Source organism: Schistocerca gregaria, chromosome 6 (genome assembly GCF_023897955.1).
Source record: "Schistocerca gregaria isolate iqSchGreg1 chromosome 6, iqSchGreg1.2, whole genome shotgun sequence".
Classification (NCBI taxonomy): Eukaryota; Metazoa; Arthropoda; class Insecta; order Orthoptera; family Acrididae; genus Schistocerca; species Schistocerca gregaria.
Genome location: NC_064925.1, coordinates 496,680,254 through 496,696,076, shown reverse-complemented (window position 1 = coordinate 496,696,076; position 15,823 = coordinate 496,680,254). Strand labels below are relative to the sequence as shown.

General features: G+C 38.5%; 1 protein-coding gene across 2 annotated transcripts in view; it reads left to right on the top strand.

The window, feature by feature from the left end:
* Nucleotides 1-1,781: 1,781 nt before the first annotated feature.
* LOC126278968 (transmembrane protein 68) overlaps nucleotides 1,782-15,823 on the top strand; it is a 104,406-nt gene continuing 90,364 nt past the window's right edge. The window contains exons 1-2 of one of the 2 annotated variants that reach the window (XM_049979261.1): nucleotides 1,782-5,205; nucleotides 5,344-5,482. In XM_049979261.1, the coding sequence (XP_049835218.1) occupies nucleotides 5,160-5,205; nucleotides 5,344-5,482 (185 nt within the window). In that variant the 5' untranslated portion in view covers nucleotides 1,782-5,159. The remainder of the gene's footprint in view (nucleotides 5,206-5,343; nucleotides 5,483-15,823) is intronic. The other variant, XM_049979263.1, reaches the window with a different exon arrangement.

Sequence of the window (15,823 nt, the reverse complement as noted above, 5' to 3'; positions counted from 1 at the left end):
CTTTAATTATCGTACTAGGTACACGGTTTCTGGGGCTTCTATAATGCTCTTCGTATTTATTACCTGAATTTACAGATCGCGCATATTTTGCTGCTTTGTCTTGGGAGCCCATTGAACCTTAATCACTACTGCTTCAAGTGCATAACGATTACTGATCCCCGTCTATATGTGAACACCGTTTAAAAGCAATTATGTATATCATCAACAAATCTAAATAAATTGGTGTTTCTGTCATGTTTGCATTTTAGAAGTATGTGTCCAGGCGTGACTAGTGCACTTATTATCAAATTGCGGTTTTCTTTGGCGTATTCTGTAAATAAAGGGAAAATATGTCACTAATCACATATGTATATATTGCAATGAGGCACAAGGACTTACAAAAACAAGATGTGACACATAGAATTCGATAAGAATATGTGTATTTATTTATTTATTTGTCCATATAAATCTCTTTTTAAGTACATATATTGTACACAGGATATTGTACAGAAAACCTTTTTAGCTATTGGATTTTCAAATGTCAAACATTAATTTTATAAATTTTGTGAGAAATTGGATCTATACAGTTAATAATTACAAATTTTTGAAATACTCTATATTTATAACTTATTTCTACAATTAAAGATACAAATTACATTTTTTCTTGCATAAGATACTGTGAGACTGAATAGTAGCAGTTTTCAGAAGGTAGGATGTCACAGACTTTTTAAAGCTTTGTAGTTCAGTAAGAGATTTTATAGGTCTTGGTAATCTCATGTAAAGTTTTGTTCCTGCATGATATACACCTTTGACATGTATGTCACTGTCACTGTCTGACCTGGTACTGTAATCATGGACACTTTTGTTTTGAGGAAAAAGGTTTTCTTTTCTCAGTATGCTTTTTTTGACATGCGTGACTACTTCCAGTATATAAATGCAGGGAAGGATCTTTAAAGAAAGGTTTGCATGATTTTCTGCTGCTCACTTGTTTCATTATTCTTATAATTGCCTTTTGTTTCCTGAAAACTGTTATGGCCTGATGTACATTTCCCCAGAAAATGATACCATACTTCAGTATTGAATGTACACGAGCAAAGTATACAGCCCTGACTGTTTCTGCACTAGTACTGTTGCAGAGAATTCTTACCACATAGCTCATTTTTGCTAGTTTTGAATTTAGGGCTGTGATATGAGTGTTCCATTTAAGATTTTCCTGGATATGAATCCCAATAAATTTAGATTCATTGACAGAGCTAATGTTTTGGTTATCTATACATATTACAGGTTGTGCCGGATTTTTATTTTGATCAGTGCTGAAATTCGTGAGTACCGTTTTTTGGGGATTAACTATTAGCCTGTTTGTGGTAAACCATTCAGACACTCCTTTTGTAATATCTTTTGCAGATGTAGTAAGATTTTCTTCATTATTCCCTTCAATCTATAGACTGGTGTCATCTGCAAACAGTACTGGTTCAGAATCCCTAACGTGTGATGGGAAATCATTAATGTAGGCCAAAAAAAGAAAGGGACCTAAAATGGAGCCCTGTGGAACACTATGAGTTAGTCCACATGGTTCTGAAACGTGTACCTGGAGTTCATTTCCTTCCATGTACTTAATTTCAGTTACCTGTGAGCGATATTCCAAATATGATTTGATCCACTGATTTGGCACACCTCATACACCATACCACTCGAGCTTCCTCAGGAGTATAGAATGATCAACCAGATCAAAAGCTTTTGTTAGGTCCAAGAATAAACCTGATATATTTCTGTGGTTGTCCACTGCATTTAAGACATGGTTTACCAGATTGAAAGTGGCAGTTTCAATTTATCTCTGTGGTCTGAAGCCATGTTGACATCCAGAAATAATATTATTCTTGTCAAAGAATGTAATTAGTTTTGAAAGGAACACATTTTCAATAATTTTCGAAAACCCTGACAATAGAGACACCGGCCTATAGTTACCCATACATTGATGATCACCTTTTTTATATAGGGGTATTACTTTTGCCATTTTCAGTTGCTGAGGGAAGACACCACATGATAAGGACGAATTGCATATGTCCAATAAAGGTGAAAGTATTTGTCTTGCTGTTATTTTTATAATATAATCTGGAATATCATCAATACCAATTGAATACTTACTCTTCAGTGAATTAATGGTATTTAGGAGCTCTGTTGGGCTTACTAGACTGAGGAACATGGATATATTGTTTATTTCAGTAGATGAAAGTTCTTTCCATATTGTATTAGGTGGATTTCCAAATTTTTCCTTCACTAGTTTCCCAGCAACAGTTGCATAGTAAGAATTGAAACTATTTGCCACTTCCCTAGGGTCAGTGACATTCTTGCCATCATGTGATATCACAATATTTTTGTGAGTTGTCTTCTTCCCAGTAAGATCCTGCACAGCTTTCCACATGGACTTAGTTTTATTGGATGACTTCATAATATATTTGTCATTTTCCTTAATTTTTGACTCCATTATGATGCATTTCAAAACTAGCTTGGATTTTTTTAAATAATTAATAAATTCTGGACTGCTGTTAGTTTTTGACTGCAGAAAAAGTTCCCGCTTCCGTTTATAAGATACTCTGATGCCTGGTGTAATCCAGTTTCTGAATCTATCTGTGCTCTTGGAAAGAACTTTCCTGTGTGGAAAAGCTATGTCAAAATTATGCTTGAAAATGTTCAAAAAATGATCCATCTTTTCGTTAGTATTGTCTGTGTCGTGTACTTCTCTCCAAGATTGTTCACTGATTAGGTACTGGAAGCATTCTATATTTTTCCCACTATAAATCCTTTTATGGATAACATTTTCTATACTGGTTGAAATGTGATTTACAGGTATGATCAGTAATTGCGAAAGGTGGTCACTATAGCCGGTATCAAAGTTTTCTTATGTACACTTGTCTGTGTTTACACATACCTGATCAAGGAGAGTGACACTAGTTTTAGTTACATGTGTTGGAGAGCTAACAGTAAGACAAAGATTGTAGGCTTTTATAATATTTAAAAACGTTTCCCTGTGAGGGCTATGGCTCAGAAATTCAATATTAAAATCACCATATAGTACCACTGTTTTCCCAGTTGTCTTAAGTTTGCCTAAAGCAAGGTCCAATTTTTTTGAAAAAAGCACTTATGTTGCTAACAGGAGATCTATACATACATAAAATAATAGTATTTTCAGACATTAATTCTACAGCTGAGATTTCAAAGTCTCTTTCACAACCAAGTTTGCAAACAGATGTTATACTCTTATAATCTACATTTTCTTTTACATGTATACAGGTTCCCCCATGTTTTGATTCCATTTTACAAAAGCAGTTTGCAAGGTTAAAATGTAATATTTTTAAGTACTGAAAATACTCATTTTGTAACCAATGCACACAAAAACATAACACTGAAACACCTTTCCATTCACTATTGAGGAGTATATTTCTTTCATTAACTTTGTTTGTTAATGACTGTACATTTTGGTGTACAATCTTCAGTCTATATCTGCAATTTAATACTGCATCACATTTTTTTGTGATACTGTCTACTTCCCTAAAAATGTCTTTCACCCTTTTTATAAGACATCGCATCTTTCTTTATGACCCATTTGTCCAAAGTACTTTGGACTGCTTCTATATTAGTCCTATTGTGATTCCAATTTGTAGACGAGAGACTTCTTCAATCAAAAATTGTTTCCCACTGTGATTTAAATGAAGGCCATGGCTGGTGTGCATGGACCTGTCTAACGTGCTTACATTTATTAAGTTCACATACAGAAACTTTTTGCATAAAATATCTATCTCTTTGTTTACTCTTTCCATTAATTTATTTACACATGATCAAGGCGGAAGGTCGTATCTGTGTGGTTGATTTACAACAGCTACATTTGTGTTGCCTAATTTGGGTAGCACACTTTCAAGAACAGTGATGAGTTCACTACCTTTATCTCTGGCAACATCATTCGCACATGCAAAAATTACGACACAGTCTTTTTGGTTAAGGTTTTAACACGATTTTACTACTGTTTTTGTCACTTCTGCAATGTCTGCTCCTGGTTTGACAAAGGCTTGGACACTTGCGTTAGTTTGTGTATCTGCAACCTTTTCTGCTATCTGGCGTCCATGATTATCGGCAAAAATCAACACTTTTTGTTCTGTTTGCACACCTGAGGCCAGCCGACTGATTTTTTAATCACATTTCTTTGTTTAGGATGCGACCTGCGCGAAAAAATTACAGTGCACGGCTGTTGTTGTTTATAATTATTATCTGGACTCATATGTTCCTGATTGACATTGTTTGTGGAATCACGTTTGCCATTATAACTGTTTGATGCACTTACTTTATTATTTCCAAGTTTTGTATTGGTTTCAACAGTAGTTCTTCCTTTGATTACATCACTCGTAGCCGATATTTCTTCCAGGTTCAGACGATGCTCTGTTTGTTGAGTTTTACAGCCAAGATGTTGCAGCTCTTTCTCCAGTTAGGCTACAGTCATTTTAAGTTCACTGATTTCACTGTTTTTTGCACTTAAAACGAGACGAAAATCATCGCAATGTTTACATGTCGATGTCACTGAATTTGCATTTGCTGCGGTTTTTTCACTAGATTTTGATCTTGTAATGATTTCGTTTGCGTTTTTTACTTTAACTTCGCAGCAGTAACAGTTTCCAGGTCGAACAACGATACTTTTTTTTTGTACTGAATACATAGAGACTCATTCTTTTTTACGTTTTTCGAGGAACTCGATTTTCGTGAACCTTTTTTCACCGCCATCTTAACTGAACAAAGCAGTCGATACCATATAAATTACGTTACAGGCGACTCTCGGAGGAAATCGAAAATTCACAAACAGTAGCCTCACATTGGTTAAGGCAAAATTGGTATAATGAAGAGATGGTGCATAGCTTCATCGTCGCACTTCTCTTGCGACACACATTTCTTAACTTAACGGTATATTCGACTCGTAATACCATGCAGGCTATTGCGAAACTGACATATCTTCTAGCACGTTGTTTTCCATCGCAGGAGAGTGACTACGTGTGTTGACATACAAATGTGACCAGTAAGCATGGTCCGTACGTCAATTATTTTAAGTTTGTCACAGTAAAAGTGACGTACCACAAGTGCAGTACATTATACGATTTCCTACTTTCATAAGCTATAAGTGTACCAATTTTATAGGAATGACAGTTTTGACAAATGTCACAAGATATTTTGAAAATGCAATTGGTAGGTTGCAGAGCGTTTTATACTCAGAATAAGATTTTGCACATAGGCACACATTCTGTGCGATATTCCCGTAGATGTTGACAACGGCCAATAATTAGTAATTTTCGCCTTTGGCTTTTCCGTGTCTTTTTTTTCCAGTTGAATACATAGATGTCCACTTTACGTTGTGGTTGACATGGCTTTTAGCGCCGCTTCTGCTTACCTTCATGTTGCCTCTAGTCATATTTTTAATGTTCTATATGAATGCCGTTATACTCTACATTTACAAGCTACATAGGTAAGTTGAAATTTTTCTTCGGTAATTTCAATTTACTAATTTAAAAGGTATTTAAGTGAAGATTTTCTTCGAAACTAAACTTATTTTCCTTGACTGGCACTCTGTCTATCGATTATGTATGCAAAGGACAGGCTTTTCTGAGCAGATATCACATTTTTGCCTGTACTCTCCACACAGTGTATATGTCCTAGATTTTAACCTGAAGCCTGCAATAAAGAGACAATTTTTATGACGAATCCTGTGTTTAATAAATTATTGCAAAGGACAAAATATAGTTAAGATATGCCTGTAGCCATATATATTGCTGGTAAATTGGAAGAGAGACGCTATTACGTGTAAGACAAGACATATCTCAGATGACATAACTCTGAAACATTCTTTGCACACCATTTTCCCAGTGTAAAGTTATACTGATTTATTTTATTGGGATTTTGTGTTTTAGGACTGCAATGAACAATAATAAAAAAAGCTACAGTGTGGGATAACATAACACTGTGTATCATAGAGTTCAAGGAAGACAGTAAAATACTGTAATAGTTGTGGAGTGTGCTTTTACTAGGAAATTTTTGTATGTACAGAATATTTTCCGAGGGACAGTTGGGTATACTTGTAGAAAATAATTTATTTCTACCAACAGATATTTTATGCTACATTTCTATGTCTAAAAGTTGTTTTCAACATTTAAAGCTGCCAAACTATGACACCGGCTTGGTTTCTTTTTTTAAGTGGAAGCATATGCCTTTTTTGTGGCATTGCAAAGAGCCTTCTAAGAGGAATTTTACGGTGTGTTGAACATGATAGAATAACAACACAATAAAAGTGTCACAAACTACCATCCAGTTGTCAGGAAAAGAAGCTTATCAAATATGTGCCCTGCTGCCAAATATAATAAACAGATCTAAAGCAAATACGATCTGTGTCTTTACCTGTGTGAAGTCAGTCAATCTATGTTCTTGTGTGAAGTCAATCTATGTTCTGCTTTTGTAATGACCATACAACTTGTTGGTGAAGCTATTTAGAATTTAATAGTTTATAGAACATAGAGAATATGGTTTTTGTTAATGCTAAATATCCCAGTACTGTTTGAGGAATGCTACAGGTGATACCCAAAATATGTTCCGATTGTACCAAGCCCTTAAGACTCGTCTTTGCAAATATAGTGAGAAAAGTTTCAAGGACTTTATTCTTCACTGGAGGTGTGAAGAATAAAAGACAAAAACTTTAAAGAATGAGAACTGATTGGAGGAATGCAACTAATATTTTAGCAATGGTAACACACAAACCATCTGTCACTGTTGGGCAACTTGTATGTTTGAATGGGATCAGCTAAAGGAGCATTGTGCAAATAGCAAAGTCTCGCATATTTCATTCTTTCCACATTTCACTTGCAGGCTCATCAGGAGGATTTTCAAAATTGGTTTCAGTTCTGTGAATCTCTCGAAATTGCAAAGTGTTGGTGCATTTCTGTGCAAGATTTTGTTTATAGATGAAGCATTTACAAACTATGGACAAATCAGTCTTCATTGTATGCACTTACTGATGAACTGAAAATCCCCAGAGAAATGGATAAACGATGATCTTTATCTGTTAGCATGGCTTTGGGCTTTTCAAAAATTATGCCATTGCTACCTGTTTTATTGATGGGACTCTAACTAATCACATATATCTGCAGTTCTTAACAGATATGTTTCCCCAGTCATTAAAGGACATCCCACTGGACAAAAGGTAATCTGTATGATGCCAGTCCCTCCCAATCTGCACAGGTAACTGCTGTTCTAGAGTGTAACAGAAACTGATACATTTTCCTTAACATAATATTCAGAAATTGTTGGATTGGTCATTTAGGAAACACACAGTTGCTTGCATGCTCGCGAGACTTGACATCTCACGACTTTAATACGTAGGGAAAATAAATAAATAAAAAAGGTTTATAAGAAAACCTTGTTCAGTCCAGAGGACATAAAATGCTGCATAACGTGGACCTACACTATGAAAATTCCCAATGAAGTTCAGCATGCGATCTTATCTGTAGATGATCACTTTATTGACTGTAAAAATGAAATACAGTCCAAATGGAGATCTACATATATTCAGTCTGATTGTGATATGATTTCAAAGTGGTGCATTGATTGACAGCTAGCTTTAAATGTTCAAAAATGTAAAATTCTTCACTTCAAGAGACAAAACAAAAAAAGGTATATCTGACGAATATAGTATTAATGAGTCATAGTTGGAATCTGGAGCACAACACTTAGTAGGGACATGAAGTGGAATGATCACTTAGGCTCATTCATGGGTAAAGCAAGTAGCAGACTTCAGTTTATTGGTAGAATACTAGGGAAATGCAATCAGTCTACAAAGCAGATTGCTTCCAAATCACTCATGTGACCCATCCTAGAATATTACAATATGTGGGATACGTACCAGATAGGACTAGCAGGAGATATCGAACATATACAGAGAAGGGCAGCACGAACGGTCACAGGTGTTCTTGACCCGCAGGAGAGTATCACTGAGATGTGAAAGAACGGAACTAGCAGACTCTTGAAGATGGACAGAAACTATCTCAAGAATGTCTACTAATAGTTTCAAGAGAAGGCTTTAAATGATGTCTCTTGGAATATACTACGACCTCCTAAATATCACCCCCCAAAGGGATCATGAGAATAAGACTAGATTAATTCCAGCACACACACACAGGCATCTAAACAATCAGTTTTCCCGTACTCTATGTATGTATGTATGTATGGAATGGGGAAAAGACCAAATAACTGGTACAGTGGGATGCCCCCTGATAATGATTTTCACTGTGGTTCGCAGAGTGTGGATGTGGATATAGATATCAGTGCCCAGAATCAACATTTTGAGCACCTTATATGACTTTCATATTAATAAATGAATTATTCCCGAGTTATGTTTTTGGTACAGTAGGACAAATGTTGTGGGACCTCTGCTTCTAATGACGGACAGTGATATATTGCACTGTTATCTTGTTACTAAATGTTATGTTAAATTCCTCTTTCCAGTTCCACAGGATAAGATATATAGTCCTAGCATTTAAATTAAAATCCCACTATGGTAATTCAGTGTAATTGGATAGATAAAAAATTTACTCACCATGTGTTGGCAGGAAAACACACATATACAAAAAGATTTTGGAGGGGAAGGGTGTAGGGAAATGTACTGGAGAGGTTTGGGAAAAGGGGTAGAGTTTGGAAAAGTCACCTGGAACACCGGGTCAGGGTGGGATGAGAAGTAAAGACTGATTGTTGGGGACTACACTAGATGAGATTTGAAAGCCTGTGAGCTTAAAGGTCGAAGACAATGTAATATGCAAGGCAGAGGTTACATCTAGAACATTGTGCACACGTTAATAAGAGTGCAAAGCTAACTACACTACATATTACAAAAGTTGGAGGAGGATGGCGAAAAATAGACAGGCCAGAAAATGAAAGATGTGGAAAACTAGAAAGCAGTGAAGAATTGAGTAGTTCTGTGAAGAAACGCTGAGGTGGAAGACATTAACATAAATTATTGATACATTATCAAATATATAAAAATTACTCAAGCGGCAGCAGGAGAACACACATGTAAAAAATGTTTTACTTATGCGAGCTTTTGAAGCCAGTGGTTCCTTCTTACAAGGGAACCTCCACATCGCAGCCCCCTCAGATTTAGTTATAAGTTGGCACAGTGGATAGGCCTTGAAAAACTGAACACAGGTCGATCGAGAAAATAGGAAGAAGTTTTGTGGAACTATGAAAAAAACAAGCAAATTATACAAACTGAGGTGTCCATGCACAAGATAGGCTATATCAAGGACAGGATGAGCTCAGGAATGCCGTGGTCCCGTGGTTAGTGTGACCAGCTGCGGAACGAGGGGTCCTTGGTTCAAGTCTCCCCTTGAGTGAAAAGTTTAATTTTTTCAGTTTGTGACAAACTCTTATGTTTTCATCACTTTTTTGGGAGTGATTATCACATCCACGAGAAAACCTAAATCGGACAAGGTAGAAGAATCTTTTTACCCATTCGCCAAGTGTACTAGTTAGGTGGGTCGACAACATATTCCTGTCATGTGACGCACATACTGTCACCAGTGACGTATAGAATATATCAGACATGTTATCCTGTGGAGGAATCGGTTGACCTATGACCTTGCGATCAAATGTTTTCGGTTCCCATTGGAGAGGCACGTCCTTTCGTCAACTAATTGCACAGTTTTGCGGTGCAGTCGCAAAACACAGATGCTAAACTCATTACAGTGAACAGAGACATCAATGAACGAACGGACAGATCATAACTTTGCGAAAGTAAAATTTTCAGTCGAGGGAAGATTTGAACCAAAGCTCTCTCGTTCCGCAGCTGCTCACGCTAACCACGGGACCATGGCTCTCCTGAGCTCACACTGTCCTTAATATTGCCTATCTTGCGCATGGACTACTCAGTTTGTATATTTTGTTTATTTTTTCATAGTTCCAAACAACTACTTCCTGTTTTCTCGATTGATCTGTGTTCAGTTTTTCAAGGCCTATCCACTGTGCCAACTTATAACTAAATCTGAGGGGGGTGCAATGGAGATGTTCCCATGTTAGGGCAGAAGGGCTTCCAAAAGTAAAAATTTTTATTATGTGTGTTCTTCTGCTGCCACTTGGTGAGTAATTTTTTATCTGTCCAATTATATTATAATATCCATTGTGCCAGGAGGAGGAGCCACCGCCTCCAAAAGCTTGCATAAGTGAAACCTTTTTTTTTATGTGTTTTCTCCTGCCGGTTCTTGGTTAGTAGACTTTTTAATCTATTCAACTACATTATATTGTCAAACATTGATTACTTTCAGTGTCATAATTTGGTAGCTAAAAGAGTAAAAAATTACTTGCTTGTGTCAAGTAATTACTCAAATTGTCCGTCCACTGTGACTTAGCAAAAACCACAACTCGATATATTTGTGTGTTCTGGTTATAATGTACTCATTCTGGATACATTTTGCTTGCCTCGCATAGGTACACACACACACACACACACACACACACACACACACACACACACACACACACACACACACACACACACACACACACACACAGAGAGAGAGAGAGAGAGAGAGAGAGAGAGAGAGAGAGAGAGAGAGAGAGAGAGAGAGAGAGAGAGAGAGAGAGAGAGGGGGGGGGGGGGGGGGGAGGGAGAGGGAGAGAGGGAGGGAGTGGGAGTTAGTGAGTGTGGGGGGGGGGGGGGGGGCAGCAGAACAGGCAAGAGAGGGAGAGTTACTGAGTTACTTCCTAATCTAAATCCTCGTGCATCACCCGACTTAATTCGACTACATTGCATTATCCTCGATTTGCTTTTGTTATGTTCATCTTATATCCTCCTTTCAAGACACTATCCATTCTGTTCATCTGCTCTTCTAAGTCCTTTGCTGTCTCCGACAGAATTACGATGTCATCGGCGAACCTCAAACTTTTTATTTCTTCTCCATGGACTTCAATACCTACTCCGAATTTTTCTTTCGTTTCCTTTACTGCTTGCTCAATATACAGATTGAATAACATCGGGGATAGGCTACAACCCTGTCTCACTCCCTTCCCAACCTCTGCTTCCCTTTCATGTCCCTCGACTCTTATATCTGCCATCTGCTTTCTGTACAAATTGTAAATAGCCTTTCGCTCCCTGTATTTTATCCCTGCCACCTCAGAATTTAAAAGAGTATTCCAGTCAACATTGTCAAAAGCTTTCTCTAAGTCTATAAATGCTAGAAACATAGGTTTGCCCTTCCTTAACCTAGCCTTTAAGATAAGTTGTAGGGTCAGTATTGCCTCACGTGTTCCAATATTTCTACGGAATCCAAACTGATCTTCCCCGAGGTCGACCTCTACCACTTTTTCCATTTGTTTGAAAAGAATTCACATCAGTAATTTGCATCCGTGACTCATTAAACTGATTGTTCGGTAATTTTCACATCTGTCACTACCTGCTTTCCTTGGGATTGGAATTATTATATTCTTCTAGAAGTCTGAGGGTATTTCGCCTGTCTCGTACATCTTACTTACCGGATGGTAGAGTTTTGTCAGGACTGGCTCTCCCAAGGCTGTCAGTATTTATAATGGAATATTGTCTAGTCCCAGGGCCTTGTTTCGACTCAGGTCTTTCAGTGCTCTGTCAAACTCTTCACGCAGTATCATATCTCCCATTTCATCTTCATCTACATCCTCTTCCATTTCCATAATATTGTCCTCAAGTACATCGCCCTTGTATAGACCCTCTATATACTCCTTCCACCTTTCTGGTTTCCCTTCTTTGCTTAGAACTGGGTTTCCATCTGAACTCTTGATGTTCATACAAGTGGTTCTCTTTTCTCCAAAGGTCTCTTTAATTTTCCAGTAGGCAGTATCTATCTTACCCCTAGTGTGATAACCCTCTACATCCTTACATTTGTCCTCAAGCCATACCTGCTTAGCCATTTTGACTTCCTGTTGATCTCATTTTTGAGATGTGTGTCTTCCTTTTTGCCTGCCTCATTTAGTGCATTTTTATATTTTCTCCTTTCATCAATTAAATTCAGTATTTCTTCTGTTACTCAAGGATTTCTACTAGCCCTCGTCTCTTTACCTACTAGATCCTCTGCTGCCTTCACTACTTCATCTCTCAAAGCTACCCATTCTTCTTCTACTGTATTCCTTCCCCCATTCCTGTCAATTGTTCCCTTATGTTCACCCTGAAACTCTGTACAATCGCTGGTTTAGTCAGTTTATCCAGGTCCCATCTCCTTAAATTAGCACCTTTTTGTAGTTTCTTCAGTTTTAATCTACAGTTCATAACCAATAGATTGTGGTCAGAGTCCATATCTGCCCCTGGAAATGTCTTACAATTTAAAACCTGGTTCCTAACTCTCTGTCTCACCGTTATGTAATCTATCTGAAACTTTCTAGTATCTCCAGGGTTCTTCCATGTATACAACCTTCTCTCATGATTCTTGAACCAATTGTTAGCGATGATTAAGTTGTGCTCTGTGCAAAACTCTACCAGCCGGCTTCCTCTTGCATTTCTTAGCCCCAATCCGTATTCACCTACTATGTTTCCTTCACTTCCTGTCCCTACTGTCGAATTCCAGTCACCCATAACTATTAAATTTTCGTCTCCCTTCACTACCTGAATAATTTATTTTATCTCATCATACATTTCATCAATTTCTTCATCTACATTTATGTATAATTACCTATTTTTACTGTCTACTACTTTGATCCAATAACTCATTAAACTGGTTATGTGGTATTATTGATAAAAATAATCATACATAACTTTAGGATGGGTTCTGGAACTCTTATTTCAGTGTGATCTGTTGTAATCAGCTGTAACTATAGATTCATATGCTATGATCTAGGTAAAATCAAATGGTGGCAAGTCCAGGATGGAATAACAATAATATGGAAAAGCATAGATCACTACTCACCACAAAGAGGAAGTGTTGAGCTACAGAGAGGCATGAAGACAGAATGCTGAAAATATTTAAACACATCTGAGGTGCCCTCTGCAGATGACATACCACTGCCACAGGCACGGCCTTTTGAAAGTACTTGCATGCGTCACTGCATTCCACTGCTCTTAGAGAGATCATGAATTCTTAAGACGTCCATGCTGTCCTCCTTGTCCTCTGTGTTCTGCCTAAGGTGACATGTTGTGGGTCACACCGTACGGCAACACTCGCGACACCGGGACTGTTCCATGTCGACCTCGGGCATTGGCTCTGGTGACGGTGCTTGTGATGCTGATCATATTTTTACCAGCAGTTGCTTGGGCATGGGGTGACAGAATTGCTGATGATAGTATTGGAAACGTTAGAGGAACTGTTGGTTCGACCACTGAGGATGAATGCCCTCGCCCATGTGGGAGTGGAGGACCAGCAGCAGCAGGTGATGCGATGTCCGATGTGAAGGGGCTTGGAGGCATTGGTTTGACATCAGGGGGCATCCAGCCGTCTACACGAAGGCAAAACTGATTATGGTCCCTCAAGTAGAGGCAATCCTCTATGCAGATGTCACAGAGTCACTGCCCCCATCTGGCAATGACAGCTGGAATCCATTCAGGGCATGTCTGAAACCGTGCACCGAAACAGTCACTCCCGGCCAGAAGAGGCATGGCAGCTGCACGAGTTGATTTCCAGGTGTTGGACACATCAAGTGTAGGAGTGTCCTTGGCTGGTGCCCGTGGAGTAGCTCCACTGGGTTGTTCTTGCCGAACTGCATGCAAGAGTACAAGGAGAGAAACTGATCTAAGGCAACGTCAGACGAAGAATTGGCAACGTACTTTTCAGCTGAGATTTTAATATTTGCACTAGGTGGGGTGAGGGTGTGATGAATGTCGTAGGAAACGCAAAATGCCACCGCCTAACATCGTAGACGTAGAAGCGACTCAGTAGCAGAAATATGTTGATGCAATGTTTGAGACCCTCACAAGTAACTTCAGACCCAAGATAAATGATAGAAGGTTAAAAAAAAATGACATTTTTCTAAAGTACACTTCTAACTGGAGGATGCAAAAAGAGTTTGCAAATGTTCCTCAGTGGAGGCATGGTAAACCACAATTTCTTCCAGATAGTTTGCACAACCCATCACAGACACTGGAACTTATTCCAAAAAATGTTGAAAAATAGTGGGAGCATTGGCGACTACAGAAGGCAACCGCAAGTATTGGTACAGCCTAAAAGGATTATTGACAACTAACATACGTTGTGACTCTGTATATAAAAAGAATTGTAAGTAGGCTTCTGACAATTAAATTTTTCAGAAATATTGACCACCTGGTAACTTTGCAGACAATTTGTCCAGGTGCGCTATTGGGTATGTGCATTCGCAGAAACTTTAAAATCGCCACAGAGGCATGACTGGTCCAACAGTTTCTTTACTAAAATTAAGGGGTAGAGCATTCACTTGATGCAGTAAGCTGAGCAACAACAGATTCTGTGAGCCAGTGTAATTCATCTTTGACTTGTTCCCTGAGTGCCACTGTAACCAGACAGGCCCAGAAAAAATGAGAACGAGCAGAAGGTTTTACGGTAATTTGCACATGGAAATTGTTGGCACACCCCAATCCCAGAGAGAACAAAGAGGAAAACTCGGAATGTAATGCATCTGTGTGCACATGCTCAGACATTAAATTGTTGTCATCTGAAACAATAAAACCAAACAACTTAAAAACATCTAATCCAAAAAGATTCTCCATATGTGCATTATCTACAACAAGAAATATAAGTAACCAGACTACTCATTTATAGGTCACCGGGGCAGAGAATTGGCCAATTTGCTAACTTTTGTGACAGACGGAGAAGCAAATGGGAGCCCAAGTCCATATAAGTATGTGAGTTTAACTAGGTTACCACAGCATGTGCAGAACTTTATGAAAAAACATAACATCAATGAAAAGCTGTATTTGGTGCTACAGAAATAGCCGATAACAATGTTTACATCCATATCAACAAAAGGACCTTTGGATTTTTGCATTACACGCAAAGCAATGTGACCTTTTCTGTTACAATTGACAGGTAGTCCAACATTTTGGGCAGTCTAGGTGCTTGTGGTTAATGAAACAAGAAGGGCAGACCGAGAGTGTGAAGCATGTATGTTGCTGTTGACTGACTTGTTTACTTTGTTGGTGGGGCTGCTGCTGAGAGCAAGTTCGGTTGCCTTGACACTGTGATCGTGTGCAGACTGCCACCACTGTGCCTTCCCCATGAGAACTACCTGAAGCTTGACCCTGAAACTTATCAGAAGCTTGGTGTGGAGGAGAAGGTTGGATTGCCAATACCTCCCACTGTGACTCAGTCTGATTACCAACAGCTTGTGACACCTTGAACAACTGTGCGGTAGCTAAAACCCTGGAGAGGGCTTGATTTTCGCACTGGAGGGCACACTTTCACACCTCATGATCCAGAATTAATGAATGATAGCATCTCTCACCATCTGATAAGCATATGGCTCTTTATGCTCATCGGACACAAAATGACGATGACGTAATCTGTGGAGTTTAGCTGCCCATGCTTGACAGGTTTGATGTGGTTGCTTCCTGCAGTGGTGAAATTCAACCCAGGTTGCAATAACATGGTTGTGCTTACAGTAGTACTTTGAAAGTAGTTCACACATTTGGTTGGATGTTAAAGAAGACAGGTCTTGCAAATGGGCAAGTTGACATAGGACTTGATACATCCTTGGCAATATTCTCGAAAGGAATAACGCAGGACATAAAATAGCATCAATAATCCCTAAAGCTTGAAAGTGTTGTCGCAGACATTTCTCGTATGCGTCCCATTCTTCAACAGGCTCACTGTATGTAGTAATTGGAGGCAGATAAACC